The 26299-nt window shown below is 44.2% G+C and overlaps 1 protein-coding gene across 2 annotated transcripts in view; it reads right to left on the bottom strand.

The window, feature by feature from the left end:
* Positions 1-610: 610 nt before the first annotated feature.
* Positions 611-26299, bottom strand: part of pdk4 (pyruvate dehydrogenase kinase, isozyme 4) — a 47491-nt gene continuing 21802 nt past the window's right edge. The window contains exons 6-12 of one of the 2 annotated variants that reach the window (XM_038797545.1): positions 22520-22597; positions 9803-9879; positions 9112-9210; positions 7291-7401; positions 4826-4939; positions 2858-2899; positions 1928-2061 (exon numbers count right to left, since the gene is read on the bottom strand). In XM_038797545.1, the coding sequence (XP_038653473.1) occupies positions 2882-2899; positions 4826-4939; positions 7291-7401; positions 9112-9210; positions 9803-9879; positions 22520-22597 (497 nt within the window). In that variant the 3' untranslated portion in view covers positions 1928-2061; positions 2858-2881. Of the gene's footprint in view, positions 2062-2857; positions 2900-4825; positions 4940-7290; positions 7402-9111; positions 9211-9802; positions 9880-22519; positions 22598-26299 lie in introns of both variants that reach the window. The other variant, XM_038797544.1, reaches the window with a different exon arrangement.

Below are 26299 nucleotides of genomic sequence, written 5' to 3'. Positions count from 1 at the left end.
TGTAGCTCCTTACTATTCATTTTATGCACTTGTGGGTCAAAATAAACAAATGTAAGTTAGTTAACAACACACTGAGAAATTTATAATCACAAATTGTAATTGATAAAACACAATGGGTGCAAATGGTCTTAAAAAGTGTAGAACTTAATTTGTAAAAAATAAAATGACCTTTGAATTATTATAAATTGAAGATTGAAATTAATACTTCAATACTTTAAAAATAAATTCAATACCAATTGCTCTCAATCTCATCCTGAAATAACCTCAATCGTGTAATTAACAATGTGATGTAGACGGACACAGTATTTGCAGGAAAATAAATCCACACAATCTAACTGGAGACCAGGAGTTGCTGTTGAATTGCATGGCTCTTCTCAGTAACTTAAATCAATGTGAAATGTAAGCACTACTGAAGACAGAAATACAGTGAGATGGGTACCAGTTATTGGCCAACAAAAAAATCGTAACAGTCACATTGCAACAGCCCACAAAGGTTTAGATTCACTTATCTGAATATTCAAATGGAAATTTTAATTTCAGCACCAAAAAAGTCCCTTTGTTCTGAAAGGCTGTTCACACTGTTCTAACCTTATTAATCACAATTCAATCATTATGCACAAATTGCAACACTATTTATTATAGTAATGTAAGCGTTTTGATTTCACAGATTCAGCAGAGGCATGATAAACAGGCTTCTATTATTATTTACACAGAATGTCTACATTGTCCATTCCAGTACATACAAGACACTGACAGATTTACACCCAGTTGTCGTCTTTCAGATAATTTGGCACTAAAGTTTAATATAATTTTATAACTAATTGCAAGGCACATTGGTAACCAGTAAATAGCAGAACCACATATATGTATACTTTGCACGTTGTCCAAAGAGTAGGATGGAGATGAAAGCTCAATTCAACTGCAACAAAAAATATTCAAACGCTGATCATTTCCCCAGCTCTACCTTTCATCCATGCCACCCCAACCCATGTCCAAAATAAGTGATATGGTGCCTCTTTTCGGAGATTCCTGTCATATCAGCAGTCACTACCTTCCCCCCTTCAATTACTGTTTTTTTACTTGAAACCTTGAAGGACATTTTGTCCCTAATTCAACAACAAAAAAAAGAGGCACATCTGTTGAAATCCTGGACAGCACAAATTGTCATCATAGACATGAAGAAATTGGATTTATCTTGCATCTTTCAGAACCTGAGGATGTCCCAAAGTGATTGTGTGTTTTTTTTTTTAAAGTGTAGTCACTCTCCAGCCAATTTGCACACAAAGTTCCACAACCACCTGTTTAATAAATAACCAGATTTTACTTTTTGGTGATCTTAGTTCATGCGTTTATATTTGGGTCATTAGAGAGAACACCCCTGATATTCTCTTGAAATGATGTTCAAATCTGTGATGCTGGGTGATGAGGATACGGACCCTCACACTAAATGAGATCCTGGTCTATATTTATGCTCAAAGAAAGGGTTCCCACCTGTAAAATCATTGTTTAGTTCTAGTCCAAACACTAGTGTAACAGGATAAGCCTGTAATTCCCACAATGCCAAGTTTCTAGCTCAGTCAAGCAGATGAAAAAAAACACAGCGAGGATTAAATAACTGCAAGTCTACACATGCAAGCCTTCTTTTTCCCTCCCCATTCTCTTTCTGGAAATAAAGTATTCAATTCACAGTGCTGTTCCCTTTTGTCTGGTGAACACTGGCCAATTCACTACTCAAATGCAATGCCGACATACTTAGTTGATAATAACTATATGTATGTTTGAATGCTTTATACAAGTCTACACAGTCACCACCAATTCATTTTCACACCATGAGTAATTTCCACTGGTAGTTTTATCCAGAAAGGCCCCGGTCCGATTGTGAACATCACTCAACCTTCTACCTCATAATATTTTCTTTCAAATGTGATCATCGAACTTAGCAAGGTTCTTGGGCTCACTGCTGGGAACACACCAGTCATCCGCTTCAGTCTTACTTTTGTAATGTTTCCAAACAGACTTATTGAAAACAGGCAATCTCTCCACCGAATCTGTAGATAAAGCCTATGAAAATAATTACAAAAGTATACAATTATTTGGAAAGATTTTTCCAAATGCAAAACATTTAATATCAAATAAGCCATAGTTCTTCAGTACCCACAATTAATCATTTTTAAAAATGACAATGTTCTGATGATTGAACAAAGCAAAAAAAGTGGCATAATCTGTATCTTTTAAGTGAGCCCTAAATGAAGATACTATTTTGGCAGTGCACAGGTTGGTGGACACTACGGCTGAACACAGGAATGCTTATCCACATTAGAGTGGAAAGTAATATACTCCTCCAAGTTTCAAAGTAAAAACATTAAGACTTTTCTCCAAAAATATTAATTGACGCCAAACTTGTAGTCAATTTGTAATATTTTTGGGGTGTAGGAAATGTGTATAAAATAAAATTTCAACACTTCCATACTCTGATCTAAATCTATCCTGTATTTAATTAAAATCTTGGAATCAATTTTTGTGCTCGAATGGTACACGTCACCCAATGGCTCGAATGGTACACGTCACCCAATGGCTCGAATGGTGCACATTACCTAAATGGTTCAAATGGTGCACGTCACCCAATGGCTCAAATGGTACACGTCACCCAATGGCTCAAATGGTACACGTCACCCAATGGCTCAAATGGTGCACGTCGCCCAATGGCTCGAATGGTACACATCACCCAATGGCAGCATCAAGCATTACCAGCTGAATGTAGAGTTAAGGACCCCTACTTTGCCCCAACCCCAAAACAGTTTTAGATCAGAGAATAAGAGTGCCTACTACACCAGGAGGCCACAATTAAAATACTTACATTTTTATAGTGTCTTTCATACTCTCAGGATACTCCGGAGTGCTTTTAAACCAATTACATAATTTTGAAATATAGTTAGTTTTAGTGTGAGCAATAAGCATCCAATTTTCACATGGCTAGATCTCACAAACGAGAATGAGATACTAACCAGATAATTGTGTTTCGCAATGTTGGCTGTAGGATATATATATGTCAGGACACCGGGGGGGGGGGGGGGGGGGGGGGGGGGGGGGGGAAGAGAATTCCCATGTTCATCTTCAAAATAATCCATTTGGATCTTTTTATCTCCACCCGAGTGGATGTATGGCACCTTGATTTAATCTCAACTGAAAGACTGCACCTCCAACAAGGCAGCATTCCCTCAGTACTGCACTGAAATGTCTACCTTGGTTATTTGTTCCAATTTTTGGGATGAGAGTTGAAAGCATATCCTTTTTTACTCAGAAGTGAATGGGATCGCACTGAGCCATGGCCGACTTCTTAACTGTCCTTAAGAGGTGTTTAAATCAGCAACCTTATTAGTGCCAGAATTAAGGGCAGTTTTGCGCTGAAAGACAATGAGAACCTAGACTGAGAATGCTGGAATTTATTTCACAGAAGACCCTTATGATCAGCAAAAGGACTTAGCTTCTCTTGTTAAACCACCACATGATTTTCAGAAGTTTCGGTATTTGCACACTAAACTCACCACATAAAGTTAAGTCTGGTAATTGCTTAAGGATGCTATTAATGATGTGATAATTATCAATGACTATTAAGCTCTCTTGTCCAGAAAGTAAACAATAAGATTGTGAATGGTTTTAGATGGTTTATAAAAATGTTTTATTTTTTTAACACCTTGCTTTTCTGTACTCCTTTTGCTTTCTCTTAAACCAATCTTCATTGCCCTCATAATTTTTCTTTCTGTATCTGATTTGATATTGCATTCCCCCACTCTCACTCACTCCCTTTCATTTATTTCTCAATCCTTTCATATCTCTGGTTGAGACAGGTTGTTTGCCCAGTTATTCACCAAGGTTCCAGATTGGACTCGAAACATTAACTCTGCTACCCGACCTGCTGAGTTTATCCAGTATTTTCTGTTTTTATCCCAGATACCCTGTTGCACTCACTGCACTGTTACTAGCTCACACTTCCAGCAATTTTGTGGGTATTTTATTTTAAACGTACACGTGCAGTTGTAAGTCTATCCAACACGGTACTCCATCCAGCAAAATCAAGCCAATATATTTGTGATTTAAAGCAATCAGTTAATTGCAATCTGGAAGAGTTGTATATAAAGTTCATTTGTTCAATATTGCATTGACTAGCTTTACACACAGTATCTTCTACTTTAGTTAACCATACCCCTGAGAAGCCAATTATTTTCAGTTTCTTTATCAATTCTTCAAAGGAAATTTAAAGAAAAGGCTATATCATCTGGTTAGGGTAAATTAATAGATTTAGGAGAAGAGGAGTTACAGCTAAAACACCTGCTGGTTAAATGCTTATACCCAGAGTGAATATTACATACCCTCAAGGACCTGAGATCAGAAAGAACCCTCCAGCAAAGGAAATAGTTTAGGGTGGCACAGTGGTTAGCAGGGACCTGGGTTCAATTTCAACGTCGGGTGTCTGTCTGTGTGGAGTTTGCACCTTCTCCCATATTTGCGTAGGTTTCCTCTGTGCGCTCCAGTTTCCTCCCACAGTCCTAAAATGTGCAGATTAGGTGGATTGGCCATAATCAATGTGCAGGGTGATGGGGATAGGGTGAGGGGGGGTCTAGGTGGAGCGGTGTTTCGGAGGTCAGTGCCAAGAGTCCGCGTCTCCTGAGGTTAGTTGGAAGTAGTCCACAACACTTCTTTATCCACATACTTTTAAATGTCATTAGCATAACCTTTAAATAAATAATAGCATCTGTACCATGCCCTTCCATAGAATAGAGGTTAAGGTCTCCTTGAAAATACTTTTAAATGTCATTAGCATTACCTTTAAATAAATAATAGCATCTGTACCATGCCCTTCCATAGAATAGAGGTTAAGGTCTCCTTGAAAATACTTAGCATAGAGGCGAGAAATAGGGAGTCCATATCCAAAACCAGCCTGTTAAAGAAAAGCCTTAATTATTTTAGCATCCAATGCAACTCAAAGAAACTGCAGTTCCAATACTCAAAGAAACTGATAAGTATAGACTTTCTGTAATGAAAACTCAACATTGTTGGAATTAAGGGCGGCAAGGTGGCAGAGTGGTTAGCACTGCTGCCTCACGGCACTGAGAACCAAGGTTTGATCCTGGCCCCGGGTCACTGTCCATGTGGAGTTTGCACATTCTTCCCATGTCTGCGTGGGTTTTACCCCCAAACCGAAAGATGCACAGGTTAGGTGGAATAGCCACCCTAAATTGCCCCTTATTGGAAAAAAGTTTTTAAAACTTCTTGACAGTTAGGTTTTGCAATCACCTAGTGTGTAAAAGCTTTTCAAATAGTTATCTGCTGTGGCAGCACATGTTTATTGTCCAGAGTACTACACTATAGAAGTCTTAATATCCAAAACCAATTGCTCATTCAAAATTCACTCAGCTGATTCATGGGATGCAGGGGCTGGCTTATGAGGAAGGGTTGAGTAAGTTGCCTTCAGAGTGAGAGGGATAAAAGATTCTGAAGGGGCTTGACAGGGTAGATGCTGAGAGAATATTTCCCCTTGCAAGGGAGTCTAGAACCAGGGGACACAGTTTAGAAATAAAAGGTCTCCCACTTAGGACTGAGATGGGCAGACTTTTTCTTTTAGAGGGTCATTATTCTTTGGAACTCTTACCCGGAGAGCTTTGGGGACTGTGTTAATGAATACATCCAAGGCCGAGTTATACAGATCAACAAGGGAGTCGAGGGTCATGGTGGACAGACAGGAAAGTGGAGCAAGGCCACCATCAGATCAACCATAATTCTATGGAATGGCGGAGCAAGTTTGAGGGGCTGAACAACCTAATCTTGCTTCTAGTTCTTATGATATTGTGCTGTAACGTCTGGGTCACCACCGACAGATTTAGGGGGCACACTGAAGATGCACTGGGGAATACCTCTTGGAATTTCCGTGGTAAGTATTTGCACCACAATGATCCAGAAGCACTAAACCCCCCCCCCGAACAATTGCACTTCGCCGTTAACTATCCGCTAAAAAATATTTAAATTGCTAACTTCAGATGGCTATGTCAGGATTACACTAATAGTTATTCCGAAAAAGTTACAAATAGACCTCTTCTAACTTCTATGTAACTATTTTAAACACCCAGACTGATCCCTGCACGGGACTCCCTGCTCCTCATCTTCCCCCCGCCCCCCTAAGTGAGTGATTCACACGCCTTGACAATGACTTCCCATCTCAAAGCACAAGATTGCAGAATTATTCCCGGCACGGTAGCACAGTGGTTAGCACTGTTGCCCCACAGGTTAATTGCGACCTTGGGTGGCTGTCTGTGTGGAGGTTGCACATTCGCCCTGTTTCTGCGTGTGTTGCTCCGGATGCTCCTGTTTCCTTCCACAGTCCAAAGATGTGCAGGTTAGATGGATTGTTCATTTAAATTGCCCCTTAGAGTCCAAAGGCATGTTGGTTAGATTATGGGGTTCCGGGGTTGGGTTGGGGAGTGGGTCTAGATAGAGTGCTATTTCGGTGGGTCGGTGCAGACTCAATAGGTTGAATGGCCTCTTTCTGCACTGTAGGGATTCTATGATCTTGAAATCTTCGTCGTTCTTGAGCTGCTCAGATTACATCTGGTGCCACTAGAATAATGATTATGTCCTGGCCAGATAAACAGGTTTTTCAGTCATGACTCCAGGTTTATCTGGTTGCACCATTTTTAGCTTCAATGGAAATTACCAATTTGAGGCCCATGGATTAAATGTGGCTCTGATCCCGCCAATCTGACCTTCAAAGCCCAGGTACCTCAACCTGGTTTTTTATTTGGTGTTTGAAATTTGTAGGCCTGGGCCTTTGAAAATGAGTGTCAAGGTGCCTAGTGGATGAGAAAATCCTAAATTAATGGAACGTAAAGTTATTTTTAAATGATACCCAGATGGCTCCATGAAAAAGCAGCCCACAAAAAGCAAAGTCTTGGACAAGATGGTATTTCACTACACAAGTCACAAATTTCAATACTCAAAGAGAAGGAGAAAACAAAATAGTAGCTGGGCTTCTGTCTGCTGATAGCTATTCTACTGGGAAAAGGGTGCACAGCATCGAAGGGCAATAAAATTGGGTCTGCCACAATTGAAATCCGGCACACCATATCCAGAATGGACAAGGTACAGGAAGGCCTCCCAAGATCTGTGCAGTTAGGCTCCAGCGAACATTTTAAGGAGGTGGAGAGGAAAAATCTCGGGGGTGGGGGTGGGGGTGGTGAACAGAGCAAAGAAAAAAAGATGCACGTTTACAAGCAATTATATACAAGGATTCCTTACCAGAGGAGCTGTATGGAAATTCTGTACTACTGGGTTAGGAGCTGTGGAATACATATAACTGAACAGTCGATCAATTTTCCGGAGAGGGACACCACGACCTCTGTCAGAAATCTAAAAATAAATGTAATTTTGATCATAAGTGCTCATTTCAGCAAACTCAGAAGTAAAAACTAAAAGTGGAAGGCAAAATCTATTAATCCCAAATTGGAATACAAGTCAAGCGTATATTCTGCCAGATACATTCACAAAACAATAGTGGGAATGAAAAAGGTCATTCGGTCTACTTGATTCATGCAGACACAGAATTATTAAGGCCGCCCCTCTGATAACATCCAACTTCTTCATAAATGATTCACGGCTGGTTTATCTGGATGATTTCATTTGTTGATCACTGTATGCAGGTAAAACAAGATTTGGATACCGGTCCTAAAAATGATCCTTCTCTAGTTTGAACCTACATCTGTTGTTCTGCTCCTGCCAATTAAATTTACATCCAGATTACAATTTTCTTTTCTGCATGTAACATTACAAAGGATAAATACCTGCCTTTTCACAGGGATTATGTTCCCGTGAAACCTTGCAAGTGGCAAAAATTACAAATGAAGAATAGGCTTCTGAATGGGATTGAATTAGATAAGTTCCAGCCATGCAAAGACAGCATTGGTTTCACAATATATACTTTCATACACTTTTACCAAGGTTACTGGATAATGGTGTGGAGTAGGAAACCTGATTTCTAAGGCCAAATGTGCCAACTCATCATTGCCCGAGTTGAGATCAGCCAACCCCGTACAGATCGATAGATCCTCAGAGTTTGTACCGTTCAGGTACTCACCGAATAAAAAGGTATCAGTAGGTGTGGGTAACTGACCTCAACAATTACTTGCTTTATCCTCTATTTTAGTATAGTATTCCGATCAATCAGAGTTGCTTACTGATGATTCATTACTCTGGAAGTCATGTCTAACTGTTTAATTTGGCAAAGTATATCTGCCTCGGCTTTCAAAGATCTTCTGCAAAATTAATTAACAATGAAATTGGTATCTAAGGGTAAATTAACTGATCCTATACTCAAAGAATCAGTGCAGAGATTTGGACATTTCTGGGTTCATCCCATTACCCGGGCAGCACTGCAGGTGAAATCATTTTAGTCTGCTCTGGCATTGCTGCTGTCTCCCCAGAGAAAGACGAGAGGGAGAGAAGAAAACGCGAATAAGCGAACATTGCTCATGTGATGGGCTATGCGGCATATAAGTCACAGATAAATGAAAACCTGGACAAGGAAGTTGCAAAAATTGGGACTTTATCTCTCTCCAGTTATTGGGACTTTATCTCTCCCCAGTTACCACTCAAACACCACCCATGTACAGCATTTTAGATTTGTCTGTATTAAATTTCATCTACAATTGTACTGCCCACTTGAATATCTTCCCCCAACCGTAACTCATTAGTTGCTTCATCCAATTGCAATACCCCATCTATATCATCCGAAAGTTTTCTGAATCTTGGGTCAATAATGTAAATTGGAAGCATCTTGGACCATGACTGTAACCTCAAAGGCCCCACTCCATACTTCCCCCTTCCCATCTTTTACAGAAGGAATAGTAGACTAATGGATCAGTAGTTAGCACTGACTGTGTTGAACAACTGCTCCGTAATTATTTTCAGTGCACCACAAATCTGTTCCATAGGTCCTTTCAGCACTCAGATTAATACTATCGCCCTAAGGTTTTTTTGAGCCAGTCCAGGACTTTGATCTCTGTTATAAAAATGTCAATCAGATCACATTGACAGTGCCCAAACTGCATTCATTAAACTTACTTTAACGGTAAGATCTTCCTTTCCTAAAGCGACCATTACTTTAATAGGAGGGAGAGTGGTGCTGGATTTGTTATTCTCCACAGTAGCTCGCATTGCATTCTGAAATAGAACAGAAGTCCAGAGACACAGTTTATACAGGGATGATGATTTGTGGGGTAATTTTCTGATTGCATACTTACAGCAGCCTGTATTTTCCAATCAAATTTCTAATACGTGTTATTGCTGTGCAAGGTTCCCAGTCTCAATTTTAAAATGAAACATTATCTTCCTGATGGCTGTTCAGGTGGAAAAAACTCTTACAATCCATAAAACATAATTCTACAAAACCCAAACCCAGCAAAGTTCTGTTCTAGCCAGATTACCTTGCTCCCAAGTACAATTCTCACAGCTAATGTGAAATTAATTCCAAATAAAAATAGGAATCTGATACAAAAGCAAATAATTATCCAAATACTACTAGAAACTGTATACCAACTATGGAATGCACTTCACATTCAAATCACAGAATGTAGGGATGTTTCCCAATCCCACTTTGCACAGCCTCTATGATTTAGAATGGAGACCCAGCATTAAATTTCACAGATTCACCGGTCAAACCAGTTGCAAAATAGCTTTACTCACATAACTTGTTGCCATGCTACTCCACTTCAAAATTACAGTTGACAGTCTGCAAAAGGTAGTTGATCCTTACCTTAAAAAGCTCAAACAGCATGTGGTACAAATGAGAAGGAACATAGACTATTTGAATAGGATGACCCAAAGCTTTTCCTTTGGGAGAGAAGAGAAGAAAATACATGCATGAAGATACTGGCAATTGTTTTGCTGTACAAGAGTAAAGAAACATGAATGCTAATTGTACTGCCGATTTGGTCATACGTTTAATAACCTCAGTCCTTAAGTATTCAGTTTTCAAACATCATAAATCATATTTAATAAATCAGCTTTGGTGGATATTTAATTATGGAACAGAATTAGGGAAATATGCACAATATTTAGTTTATGATTTACAGGAGTGCAAAACCAAATCAAACCATTAATTTTAAGAAGTTTCTCAGTTAGCAATCCATCTGGCTTTGGTTTGGAGTAGGGTATATGTACATTTTTAACACATATATATATATATTTGTATGAATCACAAAACTGTGGGTTTAAATTCTACACCAGAACTTGTGGCCATGATCCAAGCAGATATTTTAATTCAATATTTGGGTGTTGGAAGCACTACATTGTTGGAAATACCACATCCTTTTGTTGGGTGATGCTAAACAGATGTTCAAACTCTTGCTCAGTTGGACATAAAAGTATGCATGGTATATTTTCAAAGGAAAACAGAGTTCTCCCTGCAGTTTAACGAACATTCATCCCTCAATCAACACAATGCCAACAGATTTAGATGGCCATTCACTTCCTATATGTAGATTAACTCGTGTTTGCCTGCATACATTGGTGACTAACGCAAAAGTGCAAAGCACTTAAGGATGCAATGAGGTTGAAATTTTGATAATTAGCATTAAACTCCAATTTTGTTTTTTTCTGTTTACATTCTTCACTCCAAGTTATTGAAAGAAACAGAATTGTGACAGGACAGAAAAAGGCCACCTGACCCATTGTCTGCACCGGTTCTCCGAATGTGCAATTCATCTACTGCCATTCCCCAATTTCCACCAAAACCCTACACATTCATTCTTTTCAAATAATAGTCCACTTCCCTTTTGAATGCCTCAATTGAACCTGCCCCCATCGCACAGGCGGTGCATTTCAGACCTTAACTACATGAAAACATTTTTCCTCATGTCACTTTTTGCCAATTACTTCAAATCTGTGCCCTCTCATTCTCGATCCTTTTAAGAGTGGAATAGTTTCACCATATCCACTCTATCCTGACCCCTCATGATTTTGAATACCTGTATCAAAATATCTTCAAAGCCTTCCCTTTGCAAAGAAAAAACAGTTCCAACTTCCCCAATTCATCTTCACAACATTGCATTTTCCTGAAGTTCAACATAACTTCCAGCTCCAGCTTAATTGTTGCGCTTCCTTATCAGCTAGTTCCATAGAGATCAACTTTCTTCTTCAGATGCAGGTTGCCTTCTGCTAACAGCCTTTTCTGGATAGTTTTGCTTCTTCACCCACACACAAGTCTGTCACTAATGGTGTCATACAAGATATCTCCAAACTCATGGTATTCAGCTAATTTCTTCAAAGTAGTTATGAATTGTGTGATTGATTCATCGTCTTGTTGATTATGTTTGCGGAACTTGAACTGCTCAGCAATGATCAAAGGTTTAGGCAAGAGGTGGCTCTGCAATGTCTCCACAATCTCACCATAAGTTTTCGAGCCTGGTTCCTCCCGATGCACCAGATTTTGCAGGAGGTTGAAAGGTTCTTCCCCATCATGCTCAGGAAGGTCAAAATTATGTTTGCCTGGACAAAGTATTTGAATCTTTCGATGTATGAGCTCCAGTGTTCGGTGCTTTCATCATATGGTCCGATGGTGCCAAAAATGCCCTCCAATTAGAAAAGCACCCTTCCATTGATACTCTCTGCCTTCTATGACCTAGGCAGTTCTGTATCCACCTTGCCAGCTCACCCCTGATCCTGTGTGACTTCACCTTTTGTACCAGTCTACCATGAGGGACTTTGTCAAAGGCCTTACTGAAGTCCATATAAACAACATCCACTGCCCTACCTGCATCAATCATCTTTGTGACCTCTTTGAAAAACTCTATCAAGTTAGTGAGACACGACCTCCCCTTCACAAAACCATGATGCCCCTCACTAATACGTCCATTTGCTTTCAAATGAGAGTAGATCCTGTTTCAAAGAATTCTCTCCAGTAATTTCCCTTCCACTGACGCAAGTCTCACCGGCCTGTAGTTCCCTGGATTATCGTTGCTACCCTTCTTAAACAAAGGGACACCATTGGCTATTCTCCAGTCCTCCAGGACATTACCTGAAGACAGTGAGGATCCAAAGACTTTTGTCAAGGCCTCAGCAATTTCCTTTCTAGCCTCCTTCAGTATTCTGGGGTAGATCCAATCAGGCCCGGGGGACTTATCTACCTTAATATTTTGCAAGACGCCCAACACCTCGTCTTTTTGGATCTCAATGTGACCCAGGCTATTGACACACCCTTCTCCCGTCTCAACATCCACCAATTCCTTCTCTTTGGTGAATACTGATGCAAAGTATTCATTTAGTACCTCGCCCATTTCCTCTTGCTCCACACAGATTCCCTTGCCTATCCTTCAGTGGGCCAACACTTTCCCTTGCTACCTCTTGGTTTTTATGTACGTGTAAAAGCCTTGGGATTTTCCTTAACCCTATTTGCCAATGACTTTACGTGACCCCTTCTAGCCCTCCTGACTCCTTGCTTAAGTTCCTTCCTACTTTCCTTATATTCCACACAGGCTGCGTCTGTTCCCAGCCTTCTAGCCCTGACAAATGCCTCCTTTTTCGTTTTGATGAGGCCTACAATATCTCTCGTTATCCAAGGTTCCTGAAATTTGCCGTATTCGGCCTTCTTCCTCACAGGAACATGCCGGTCCTGAATCCCTTTCAACTGACCTTTGAAAGTCTCCCACATGTCAGATGTTGATTTGTCCTCAAACATCCGCCCCCAATCTAGGTTCTTCAGTTCCCGCCTAATATTGTTATAATTAGCCTTCCCCCAATTTAGCACATTCCACTCTAGGACCACTCTGATCCTTGTCCACCAGCACTTTAAAACTTACCGAATTGTGGTCACTGTTCCCGAAATGCTCCCCTACTGAAACGTCTACCACCTGGCCGGGCTCCTTCCCCAATACCAGGTCCAGTATAGCTCCTTCCCTAGTTGGACTGTCTACATATTGTTTTAAGAAGCCCTCCTGGATGCTCCTTACAAACTCTGCCCCATCTAAGCCCCTAGCACTAAGTGAGACCCAGTCAATATTGGGGAAGTTGAAGTCTCCCATCACAACAACCCTGTTGTTTTTACTCTTTTCCAAAATCTGTCTACCTATCTACTCCTCTATCTCCCGCTGGCTGTTGGGAGGCCTGTAGTAAACCCCCAACATTGTGACTGCACCCTTCTTATTCCTGATCTCTACCCATATAGCCTCACTGCCCTCCGAGGTGTCCTCCCGTAGTACAGCTGTGATATTCTCCCTAACCAGTAGCGCAACTCCGCCACCCCTTTTACATCCCCCTCTATCCCGCCTGAAACATCTAAATCCTGGAACTTTTAGCTGCCAATCCTGTCCTTCCCTCAACCAGGTCTTGGTAATGGCAACAACATCATAGTTCCAAGTACTAATCCAAGCTCTAAATTCATCTGCCTTACCCATAATACTTCTTCCATTAGAATATATGCACTTCAGGCCACCAGACCTGCTGGGTTCAGCAACATCTCCCTGTCTGCTCTGCCTCAGAGCCATACTTGCCCTATTCCCTAGTTCTCCCTCAATGCTTTCACCTTCTGACCTATTGCTCCAGTGCCCACCACCCTGCCATACTAGTTTAATCCTGCCGTGTGACACTAGCAAACCTCGCGGCCAGGATATTTATGCCTCTCCAGTTTCAATGCAACCCTTCCTTCTTATACAGGTCACACCTGCCCCGGAAGAGCTCCCAGTGGTCCAGATAACGGAAACCCTCCCTCCTACACCAGCTGTTAAGCCACGTGTTTAGCTGCTCTATCTGCCTATTTCTAGCCTCACTGGCACGTGGCACAGGGAGTAATCCCGAGATTACAACCCTAGAGATCCTGTCTTTTAACATTCTGCCTAACTCCTGCTGCAGGACCTCATGCCCCTTCCTGCCTATATCGTTAGTACCAATATATACAACAACCTCTGCCTGTTTGCCCTCTCCCTTCAGGATGCCCGCTACCCATCCAGAGACATCCTGGACCCTGGCACCAGGGAGGCAACATACCATCCTAGAGTCTCTTTCACATCCACAGAAGCGCCTATCTGTGCCCCTGACTATCGAGTCCCCTATGACTATTGCTCTTCTGCGCTTTGACCCTCCCTTCTGAACATCAGAGCCAGCCGTGGTGCCACTGCTCTGGCTGCTGCTGTTTTCCCCTGATAGGCTATTCCCCTCGACAGTATCCAAATGGGTATACCTGTTCGAGAGGGGGACAACCACAAGGGATTCCTGCACTGACTGCCTGCCCTTTCTGGTGGTCACCCATCTCTCTCTGCCTGCACCTTGGGTGTGACCACATTTATATAACTGCTGTCAATGACGCTTTCCGCCACCTGCATGCTCCCAAGTGCATCCAACTGCTGCTCCACCCGAACCATGCAGTCTGTGAGGAGCTCCAGTTGGGTGCACTTTCTGCAGATGAAGCCATCCGGGATGCTGGAAGCCCCCCGGACCTGCCACATCTCACAGTCAGAGCACTGCGCCCCTCTAATTGACATTGCGTCAATTATTTAGTGAATTAAATTTAAAACTTTTTTTTTAAGTTACTGTTTCCTAGCACTAGATTTCTACTGTAAATGTGAAAACTAAATCCAGTACTCTCTGATATCTGGCTTAGATACCCCTCTTAATTATAACTAAGTAATAAGTAATGATGTTTAATTAGTTTAACAATGCTTAATTTTAAAATTTAGTGTAGATTTCCAACCAGCCAATCAGCTCACAGCTTTACTTTGCATGTCACTTCAGTTCCCCCCCCCCCCCCCCCCCCCCCCCCCCCCCCCCCGCAACACAATTTGAAAAGGTAATAAAAATAAAAATGAATAAAAATCACTTACTTACCTTCCCCGGGTCTCAGATGCTCTCTGGTTCTCTCCCTGCAGATTAAAAGTTACAGGCCAGAAGAAAGAGAACACAAAACAGTTGGGAAAAAGCACCTTCTCCCACTCTGCACCGAATTAGCTCATTGCACCAAAACTACCAAGTTCCAAATTCCCACTCTGGCTGTGTCTCCTTGACTTGGGCAAAGCTTACTGAGTGCGCTTTCTGTCTGTCTTTTATACAGACTTCAGCTAACCAGGGTGACTCACATTACTTAAGCTTCAAAGAAAAAAATACAATGTGCACCTTTGTGCCCCTAAACAGGCCTCAGCTGACTGACAGATAATTGCCTCTCAGCAATTCGGGTGGGGGCAGTTTCAGCCAATCAGACACTAAGCTACACACTGCACTTTTAACTGACAAACAGCAGAATTAGACTCACCACTTACCTTTCCTGATTACCTCACTGCACCAAATTACCAAGTTCCAAATTCCCACTCTGGATGTGTATCACTCCGGCTGTGTCTCCTCGACTTGCACAAAGTGAGCATTGAAGTCGGGGAAGGAGAACTGGGTGAATAGTAGTTGAATATGTAGGCAATAGAGGAAGGAATGGGTGGATTGCATAGATGAAATGAGCATGAAGAGAGCGAGCAGGTTTGGGGGCGGGGGTGGAGCAAAACTCGCAAGATGATGAGGATTCAGGGCCAGAGGCGGGTAGGAGATGAGGGCAAGGATGGGATTGAAGGGATTTGTGGACTTCCAGTGGTGGCCATAGAGTGAATGGTCACATACAGGGCAGCACCAGCTCGAAGGTGTTCATTTGGGCACTTTATATCCGTTAGCGGGGTAGCTCCAGGAGGAAAGTGGCGCATAAGGCGTAGAGGGAGAGGTTCTTCTTAGGCTTGGTATTTCTACTGACTACCAGACCCGGCATAAAACAGTCAAGGACCTGGTTAAGGAACTGGAAGCAACCTGTGACACAGCAGCAATGGTGAAAATGGCAGAGAGGGAAGGGTAGATGCCAGTGGGAAAGGCCCAGATGGAACAGTTGATGGCCTTCACCAAAAATGAATTTAGACAGCAGAGGAAGGCGATGCATGGGGACTGGTTGAAGGCCATTAAGAATACACCTCTACAAGGGTCCAATGACCGAGTGGAGAAGCGCCTTGTGGCCACAGGTGCAAAGATATGAGAGGTGGAGACAGACCAGAGCGACTGCATCGTGTCCCTGGAGGCAGAGGTGGGAGTCCTGGTGGACTGCACTCTTTGCCAGCTCCACATCAATATCACTACCATTCCATGGGGCTGAACGGTGGCACAGTGGTTGACACTGCTGCTTTGCAGCTCCAAGGACCCAGGTTCAATTCCAGCCTTGGCCGATTGTGTGGAGTTTGCACTTTCTCCCAGTGTCTGTGGGGGTTTCCTCCCACAGTCCAAAGATGTGCAGGTTAAGTGGATTGGCCATGCTAAATTGCCCCTTACAGTATCCAAAAGGTTATTTGGGGTTACTGGGTTGAGGGGATAGGTGGAGGCATGGGCTTAAGTTGGGAACTCTTTCCAGGGGCAGACGTGATGCGCCAAATTGCCACTTCTGCACAGCAAGGATTCTATGAACTTATGCAAGTCACCGAGGGTGACGTTGGAGAAGCAAGAAAACAGGTCCAGGCGGCAGAACCTATGGATTGTGAGGCTGCCAGAAGGTATGGAAGAACCAAAGCCATGAAATATGTATCAAGGATGTTGGCCGGGCTGGTGGAGCAGGGTGTGCTGGACAAGGCCCCAGAGGTGGACAGGGCCCATAGGTCATTAAGGCAGAGGCCGAGAGCGGGAGAGCCGCCACAAGTGGTGATTGTGCAGATGCACATATTCGTGGAGAAGGAAAAGGATCTTGTGATGGGCCAAAGAAGCGAGACTGCGATTGGGAGGGGAACCGTTTCAGTATATAGCAGGCTATCTATGCAGAGCTGGTGAAGAGGCCTGTAGGATTCAACAGGGCCAAGGCGGTGTTGTATCACAGCTAGATGCAGTTTGGGATGCTCAATCTGGTGAAACTATGGGTCACTTTTAAAGGCTGAGAGCACTATTTCGAAATGCCAGAAGAGGCTAATGACTTTATAAGGGACCATAAACTGGGGGAGAACTGAGAGTTGGTGTGAGATGGAGGATCTGCATCTGTAAAGATTTGAGGTTATGATTGTTGTTTCTTGCCGGAGGGTGGGTTTATTTTTATCTATTGTTTGTTGATGTTATTGCATATTGGGGAGTTAAAAGTTGGCAGGTTTGTATGGGGCTAGCCGTGCCCTCCCCCTGCCATCTGTGGTGTTTTTCTTTTGGGGAGGGGGGGTGGGGGGTGGAAGGGTGTGCAAGTAGACCTTCTAGCGGGAGACGCCATGCTGGCAGGTAATGCTTGAAGTCCGGTCCCAGGGGGTGCTGACAACAGGGGGACTGGAGAAGGGGGTAGTATCAGCAGTTTCTGGAGCTATTTTGGAAGAGGAGAAGGCACCTTTGGAAGGGATCATGGCAAAGTGGGAGGAAGAGTTGGGGGAGGGCATGGAGGAGAGGTTCTGGTGTGAGGTGCTCCGGAGGGTGAACACCTGCACCTAGTGTGCGAGGTTGGGGCTGATACAGCTGAAGGTGGTATATAGAGCACACCTTACAATGGCAAGGGTGAGCGGCTCTCTGAGGGGGTAGAAGATGTGTGCGAATGTTGCAGGTTGGGGGGGCAAACCACGTTCATATGTTTTGGTCCTGGCCAAAGCTGGAGGATTACTGGAAGGAGATGTTTAGGATAATCTTTAAAGTGGTGCATGTGAAACCGTACCTGGGCCCTCGGGAGGCCATATTCGGAGTGTCGGACCAGCCAGGGTTGGAAACGGGTGCGGAGGCAGACGTTGTAGCCGTCGCCTCGTTGATTGACTGAAGGCGGATCCTGCTAGGGTAGAGATCAACCTCTCCACACTGTGCCCTGGCGTGGCGGGGCGACCTGCTGGAATTCTTGACTCTTGAGAATGTCAAATCTGAACTGAGGGGAAGGATGGAGGGGTTCTACAACTCATGGGCATTATTCATTATGCACTTTCGAGAATTGGATTACTTGAACATTGTGGGGGCGCTGTATGTGTTAATGGTGACTATGGGCGATTCCAGATTCTTTTTTGTCATTTATTTATGTTAACGTGCGGGCTAATGTTTGGGGGTTTGGAAGGGGGGATGTGATCGTTGTTATTGATATGGGGATTGACATTACATTCATTACTGATTATTGTTTATTGTTGGGTGTAAATTTGGGAGAAAATGTGAAAAAAGAGAATAAAAATATTTTTTAAGGAAGGCAAATGCAATGTTTGCATTCATGTCGAGAGGGCAAGAATACAAGAGCAGGGATGTACTTCTGAGGCTGCAATGGGATACTGATATTAAATTTGGAATTGCCTCTGCTGTTATTTTTCAAATTCAGGAGTGCTTCAGTGTGACTGCTTTACAATATATTGCAAACCACATTTTAAAAATTATTAATATGCGCAGCACAGTAGCACAATGGTTAGCACTGTCGCTTCACAGCACCAGGGTCCCAGGTTCGATTCCCGGCTGGGTCACCGTGTGTGCGGTGTCTGCACATTCTCCCCGTGTCTGCGTGGGTTTCCTCCAGGTGCTCCGGTTTCCTCCCACAAGTCCCAAAAGACTTGCTGTTTGGACATTCTGAATTCTCCCTCTGTACACCCGAACAGGCACCGGAATGTCTCGACTAGGGGCTTTTCACATTGCAATTTTAATGTTAGCCTTCTTGTGACAATAGAGATTATTATTATTATAAGGCTGCTCTGGTCATTTGGAGTATTGGGAGCAGATTTCGGCCTTGGATTTAAGGAAGGATGTGCTGGCCTTGGGAAGGGTTCAGAGGAGGTTCCCAAGAATGATCCCTGGAATGAAGGGCTTGCCGTACGAGGAGTGGTTGAGGACTCTATACCCATTGGAGTTTAGAAGGAGGAGGGGTGGATCTGATTGAAACTTACAGGATACTGCGAGGCCGAGAGAGTGGATGTGGAGAGGATGCTTCAATTAGTAGGAAAATCTAGAACCCAAGGCGTTATAACAGAGATGAGGAGGAATTTCTTCAGCCAGAGGGTGGTGAATCTGTGAAACTCTTCGCCGTAGAAGGCTGTGGAGTCCAAGTCACTGAGTGTCTTTAAAACAGAGATAGATAGATAGATTCTTGACTAATAAGGGGGTCAGGGGTTATGTGGAGAAGGGAGGAGAATGGGGCATGAGAAACATATCAGCCATGATTGAATGGCCTAACTCTGATCCTATGTCTTCTGGTTCCAGTTTGAAGGCCTTGGTGATGGCTCCGCTGCTGTTGGCTCCGGGGAAATATACGGGGAGCCCGGTGTTACAGTCAATGGTCAGGGTGTAGAATCAGTCGAGGAGGCACTTTAAATTGGAGGGGATGTTGATGTCATTGTGCGGGAAAAATAGGTTTAAGCCGAAGAGGATGTGGAGGGAGGTGGGACTGGAGAGGGTGAAGGAATTGTATCTGGAAGGGCAGTTTGCGGGTTTGGTCAAGTTGCGGGAGAGGTTCGAGTTGCTGAGGGGGGAGTAAACTTGGGAATATGCAGGTGCGGACTTCAAAAGAAAAGAGCGTAGGACGTTTCCCGTCTTGCCAGGATATATTCTATTGGAGAAATCGCTGCTCCCGGACGAGTCAGGAGAGGCAAGGATTCGGGACATATATGGTGGTTGGGGGAGCCAGGGTATGCAAATGGTGAGGATTAAGAGCAAGAGGGAGGAGGACTTGGATGGGGAAATAGACTGGGGTCTGTGATGTGAGGCAATGCGTAGGGTGAATTCAAGCTCGAGCAAGGTTGGGCTTGATTCAGTTCAAGGTAGTGCATAGGGTGCATATGACTCGGGCGAGGAGTCACAGAAAAATACTGTGCCCATCGAGTCTGCACCGTCGCATGAAAGGCACCTGATCTGCCAATCATAATCCCATTTGCCAGCACTATGTCCATAGCCGCGAGTGTTAAGACGTGCTCATCCAGATACTTTTTAAAGAATTTGAGCCAACCTGTCTCTTCCACCTTCCAGGCAGTGCGTTCCATAGTCATCACCCTCTGGGTAAAAGGATTTTCCTCAGCTCCCCTCTGAACATCCCGCCCCTTACCTTGAACTTGTGTACCCTCATAACCGACTCTCACAGCTGCTCCCTATTTACTCTGCCCATGCCCTTCATAATCTTGTACACCTCGATTAAGTCACCACTCAGTGTTCTCTGCTCCAGCGAAACCATCCCAAGCCTATCCAACTTTACAACTTTAATGTTCCATCCCAGGCAGCATTCTGGTGAAACGCCTCTGCACCCCCTCCAGTGCAATTACATCCTTCCTATAATGTGGCGACCAGAACTGCACATAGTAATCCAGCTGTGGCCTCACCAATATTCTATATAACTGCAACATGACTTCCTTGCTTTTGTAATCTATGGCACGATTGATAAAGGCAAGTGTACCGTATGCCTTTTTCACCAGCCTATTAACCTGCCCTTCTGCCTTCAGAGATCTACGGACAAACATGCCAAGGTTTGGTGTGTTGGCCTTGTGTATTTTCAGGAGACAGTAGAAATCTCCAACTCGGGGAGTACGTGGGATGAGAGCATGTAGGGTGCTCTGAAGGCCTATCCAAGGTCTTGATCAGTCCATTGAGTTGGTGGGTGTGTTCCTTGGTCGGATCTGCGGGTAACCGTCTGTAGTGTTCCTGGTTGTTGAGTTGTCGGTACACTTCTTTGCAGTAGTCTGTTCTGTTCAGTTTGACGGTGGCACCTCCTTTCTCTGCTGGTTTGGTGTTGTAAGACTTCTTACTGTCCCTCTGACTTGATTGCTTTTCTATGTTACACACTGTCCCTATTCTGCTATCATTCTGCAACCCCTCCACCTGCCAAATTAGTTTAAACGCCTCCCAACAGCACTAGCAAACCCATCACCAAGGATGCTAGTCCCGCTTTGGTTCAGATTAGACCGTCCCACTTTTACAGGTCCCACCCTCCACAGAAATTGTCCCAGTGTTCGAGGAATCTAAAACCCTCCCTCCTGCACCAACTCTTAAGCCATGCATTCATCTGCGCTATTCTCCTATTTCTATACTCGCTAGCACGTGGCACTGTAGCACTGGGAGTAATCAAGAGATCACAACCAGAGAGGTCCTGCTTTTTAATCTACAGCCTAGATACCCTAACTCCTGATGCAAGATCTCATCCCTCTTTCTACCCATTTCATTGGTAACAACATGTACCATGACCTCTTTCTTTTCACTCTCCCCCCTTCAGGATGCCTGCAGCCATTCAGTGACAACCCAGACACCAGGAAGGCAACACACCATTCTAGAGTCATGTTGAAGGCCACAGTAGAGCCCATCTGTTCCCCAACTATTCAATCCCCTACCACTATAGTCCTACCATTCCTCCCCCTACCCTCTTGTCTAGCAGATCCACCCGTGGTGCCATTAAGCTGGCTGCCACATTTTCCCCTGCACAGTCATCCCCACCCCCCAACAGTATCCAAAACGGTATACCTGCTAGAAAGGGGGATGGCCACAGGGGCTGCCTGCACTACGTGCCTACCTCTACTCTACTTGGTGGTCACCCATACCCTCTCTGCCTGTTTAATCCTCACCTGCGGTGTGACCACCTCACTGAACGTGTTATCCATGACCTGCTCAGCATCGTGGATGCTCTACAGTGAATCCACCCTCAGCTCCAGCTCTGAAATGCGGTTAGTCAATAGCTGCAGTTGGGCACACTTCCTACACATGTGGCTACCAGAGCTTCCATGATCTGCCACATAACACAGGAGAAGCATATCACGGGTGTGAATTCTCCTGCCAAGACTTATTTACTCGCTTTTTACAAAAGTTTAAGCTATACAAGTTAATTCATTTTTTTGTTAAACCTGCCTTTGGTTTAGAGAACCCTCTACTTATGATTTAGTAAGTAATTAATCAGGTTAATTAGTTTAACAATGTTTTCGTTTTAGTTTCAAGTTGAGTGCAGATTCCCTACCAGCGAATCAAGTCACCACTTTCCGGTGACGGCACTTTTTTTGAATTTTGTATACCATCAGGTCAGTAACTCTGTTTCCTCACCGGTGTCTGAACTCCTGTCTCCGACTCTGCTCCCTGGAGACTTACCAGTCAGTTCTCTTCCGTGTAGTCTCAGCTGCCAGTGTCACCTTCTTCCAGTTCTACCTGACCACCTGTTTCCACCCAACTTCAAATACATGCTCACTCAGCCAAAGCAGCATTCACAGTGCAGAGTGGGTTCTTTCAAGGGGTGACTGACGAGTGCAGGCAAGGGCCAGCGAATCATGTGCACATGCTCTGGGGTTGCGAGAGGCTGGAGACGTATTGGGAAGCAGCGTTTGGGACTTTGTGCATTATTGTGGGGCTGAAGGTCAGGCCGGACCCAATGCTGGCAATCTTGGGATATTGGCAATGCCGGAGCTGATGGAGGGGAAGGAGGCCGAGGCTGTGGCCTTTGCTTCATTGATTGCCCGGTGAAGGATCTTGCTGAATGAGAGGTCAGATACGCCACCGGACGTGTGGACCTGTATGACTTTCTCCAGTTGGAAAAGATCTTGAAAGCAATAGCCCAATGAGACAAAGATACAATGTAACTTACCATTGAATTGATTAATCAGCACCTCAGGAGATGTCAAGTAATACTGATCACAAAGCATTTTTGCACTTTCACAGGCATCTGTTAATTCATCAAAAATGGGAACATGTTACTATCCATTTGATTAACTATCTTAAAAATCAGAATTGTACTCTCCCAATACATATTGTTAGAAATCCTTTGTATAATTAAAGCAATGTCAGGACTCTAAGCACAGAGACTTTAAAAATATACATTCAGCAATACATAGAACAGCACAGCACAGTACAGGCCCTTTGGCCCACGATGTTGTGCCGACCACTTATCCTAATCTAAGATCAACCTAACCTTCAAACCTTCAATTTACTGCTGTCCGTGTGCCTGCCCAAGAGTTGCTTCAATGTCCCTAATGCAGGGGTGGGCAAACTTTTCCGTGCAAGGGCCACATTCAGAAATTCACAATTTTAAAGGGCCGCATAATATTAATAGTCCCGGTTGTAACCAATTAGCGTGCGGCATATACCTCAGCGCTTCCCCCGGCGGCATCCTGCCTTTAGCCCTCTTTATCTCTACTTTTCAAAAATGGCGCTTCACCTGGTTATGATTCTGGGCGCCTCATATAGAACATAGAACAGTACAGCACAGAACAGGCCCTTCGACCCTCGATGTTGTGCCGAGCAATGATCACCCTACTCAAGTCAACGTATCCACCTATACCAGTAACCCAACAGCCCCCCACGTTAACCTTATAAAAAAAAAAAAAATTTTTTTTTTTTTTATGACTTGATCTTGGTGTGCCGCATAAAGACCTTTGGCGGGCCGCATGCGGCCCGCGGGCCGTAGTTTGCCCACCCCTGCCCTAATGACTCTGACTCCACCACCTCCGCTGGCAGTGCATTCCACACGCCCACCGCTCTTTGTGTAAAGAACCGACCTTGCCCATACTCGTCGGCCATGCTTAACTTCCCAGGCCCAAAACACACATTCCAGGTTAAGTAGCATTTCACTTGCACCTCTTCCAATTTGGTCTATTGCATTCGCTGCTCCCAATGTGGTCTCCTCTATATCGGAGAGACCAAACGCAGACTGGGTGATTGCTTTGCTGAGCACCTTCGGTCTGTGTACATTCAGGACCCTGACCTTTCCGTAGCTTGCCATTTTAACACAAGACCCTCCTCCTATGCCCACGTGTCCTTGACCTGCTACAATTTTCCAGTGAAGCTCAACGCAATCTGGAGGAACAAGATCTCAACTTCCAATTAGGCACGCTACAGCCTTCCGGTCTCAACATTGAATTCAACAACTTCAGATGATTAGCTCTACTCCACCTCGACCCATTTGTTTTCATCCCATTTCATTTTAACTGATTTTTACCATTTCGTTCTCTCGTCTTTCTTTATATATCTTTACCCACCATCTTATCCACCTTTCGTTATCCTTTCTCCCCTTTGCTTCCCCCTTCCCCTCCCCCCACATCTACATTTGTCACAGTTCACCCTCTGATGTTAGTTTCTCTGCTGTTTGGCCTTTCACACCTTATGTTCTCTCTGGGGATTGCCCTCTTTCCCCCTGGTTTCTGTGGCTATTAGCAGCCCGTTTCCCTGGTTTCTGTGGCTATGACTCATCTTTCATTCTCACTCCACAGTATAAATATTTCCCACTTTCTCTGGACTTTAGCTTTGACAAAGGGTCATCTGGACTCGAAAAGTTAGCTCTTTTCTCTCCCTACAGAAGCTGCCAGACCTGCTGAGATTTTCCAGCATTTTCTTTTTGGTTCCCTCCACTATCTCTGATCGGCCCTACTCTCACTCTGATCATCCTCTTATTTCTCACATAAGTGTAGAAAGCCTTGGGGTTTTCCCCAATCCTTCCCACCAGGGCTTTTTCATGCCCCCTCTAGCTCTCCTAAGTCCATTTTTTGAGTTCCTTCCTGGCTACCTTTGTAACCCTCTAGAGCTGTGCCAGATCCTTGCTTCCTCAACCTTAAACTTCCTTCTTCCTCTTGACTAGAGACTAGGATCTCTTTGTCATCCAAGACTCCTTCACCTTACCATTCCCATGCTGGCTCAGTAGACAACCCCTCCGCTGGAGGAAATTGGAGTCATTTTTAGAATGAACAGATTATTGTGAGATTTGTTTTGCCTAAAGTTCAACATCAGAAAATCATCCAACAACAACAAACAGAATGACTTTGGGCAACTTCCCTGAAATACATCATGTAGCAGAATACAAGGCCTGGATGAGAGTTGCAACTAACAGGGGTGACAATGTGTCAACTCAATTGATGTTAATTAGGCACTGTTAATTAGGGAGTGCATCACAGCTGCAGAAAAGGAGGTAGTCGAGGAAGGTTTGTCCACTGAGTCAGTATGGGTGGAAGTCAGAAACAAGAAAGGAGCAGTCACTTTATTGGGAGTTTACTGTAGACCCCCCAATAGCAGCAGAGAGATGGAGGAACAGATTGGGCGGCAGATCTTGGAAAGGTGCAGAAGTAACAGAATTGTTGGCATGGGTGACTTCAACTTCCCTAATATTGACTGGAACCTCCTTAGTGCAAATCTTTGGATGGAGCAGATTTTATGAGGTGTGCACAGGAAGGATTCCTGACTCAATATGTAGATAGGCCGACTAGGGGGGAGGCAATATTGGATTTGGTGCTTGGCAACGAACCAGGTCAGGTGTCTTGGTTGTAGAGCATTTCGGTGACACAGTGACCACAACTCCTTGACCTTTACCATAGTCATAGAGAGGGGTAGGAACAGACAGTATGGGAAGGTATTTAATTGGGGGAGGGGAAATTATACTGCTATTAGACAGGAGCTGAGGAGCATAAATTGGGAACAGTTGTTCTCGGGGAAATGCGCAACAGTAATGTGGGGATTATTTAAGGAGCACTTGCTGCGTGTGCTGAATAGTTTTGTCCCACTGAGATGAGGGAGGAATGGTAAGGTGAAGGAGCTTTGGATGACAAGAGAAGTGGAGCTTCTAGTCAAGAGGAAGATTGAGGAAGTAAGGATCTGGCATGGCTCTAGAGGGTTACAAGGTAGCCAGGAAGGAACTCAAAAATGGACTTAGGAGAGCTAGAAGGGGGCATGAAAAATCCCTGGTGGGAAGGATTAGGGAAAACCACAAGACGTTCTACACTTATGTGAGTAATAAGAGGATGATCAGAGTGAGAGTAGGGACGATCAAGGATAACAGAGGGAACTTGTGCCTAGAGTCTGAGGAGGTAGGGGAGGCCCCAAATGAATATTTTGCTTCAGTATTCACTAGTGAGAGGGACCTTGTTGCTCGTAAGAACAGTGTGAACCAGGTTATAAGGCTCGAACAGGTTGATATTAAGAAAGAGGATGTATTGGAAAGTTTGAAAAGCATCAGGATAGATACGTCCCCTGGGCCTGATGGGATTTACCCAAGGTGGGGGCCTCACGGTAGCATGGTGGTTAGCATCAATGCTTCACAGCTCCAGGGTCCCAGGTTCGATTCCCGGCTGGGTCACTGTCTGTGTGGAGTCTGCACGTCCTCCCTGTGTGTGCGTGGGTTTCCTCCGGGTGCTCCGGTTTCCTCCCACAGTCCAAAGATGTGCGGGTTAGGTGGATTGGCCATGCTAAATTGCCCGTAGTGTAAGGTTAATGTGGGGATTGTTGGGTTACGGGTATACGGGTTACATGGGTTTAAAGTAGGGTGATCATTGTTCGGCACAACATTGAGGGCCGAAGGGCCTGTTCTGTGCTGTACTGTTCTATGTTCTATGTTACTACAGGAAACCATGGTGAAGCCCTGCGGGGGCCGGCGCGGAAGGAA

This window comes from Scyliorhinus canicula, chromosome 5 (genome assembly GCF_902713615.1).
Source record: "Scyliorhinus canicula chromosome 5, sScyCan1.1, whole genome shotgun sequence".
Classification (NCBI taxonomy): domain Eukaryota; kingdom Metazoa; phylum Chordata; class Chondrichthyes; order Carcharhiniformes; family Scyliorhinidae; genus Scyliorhinus; species Scyliorhinus canicula.
The sequence above is the reverse complement of the archived record's forward strand: the minus strand, read 5'-3'. Positions and strand labels throughout refer to the sequence as shown.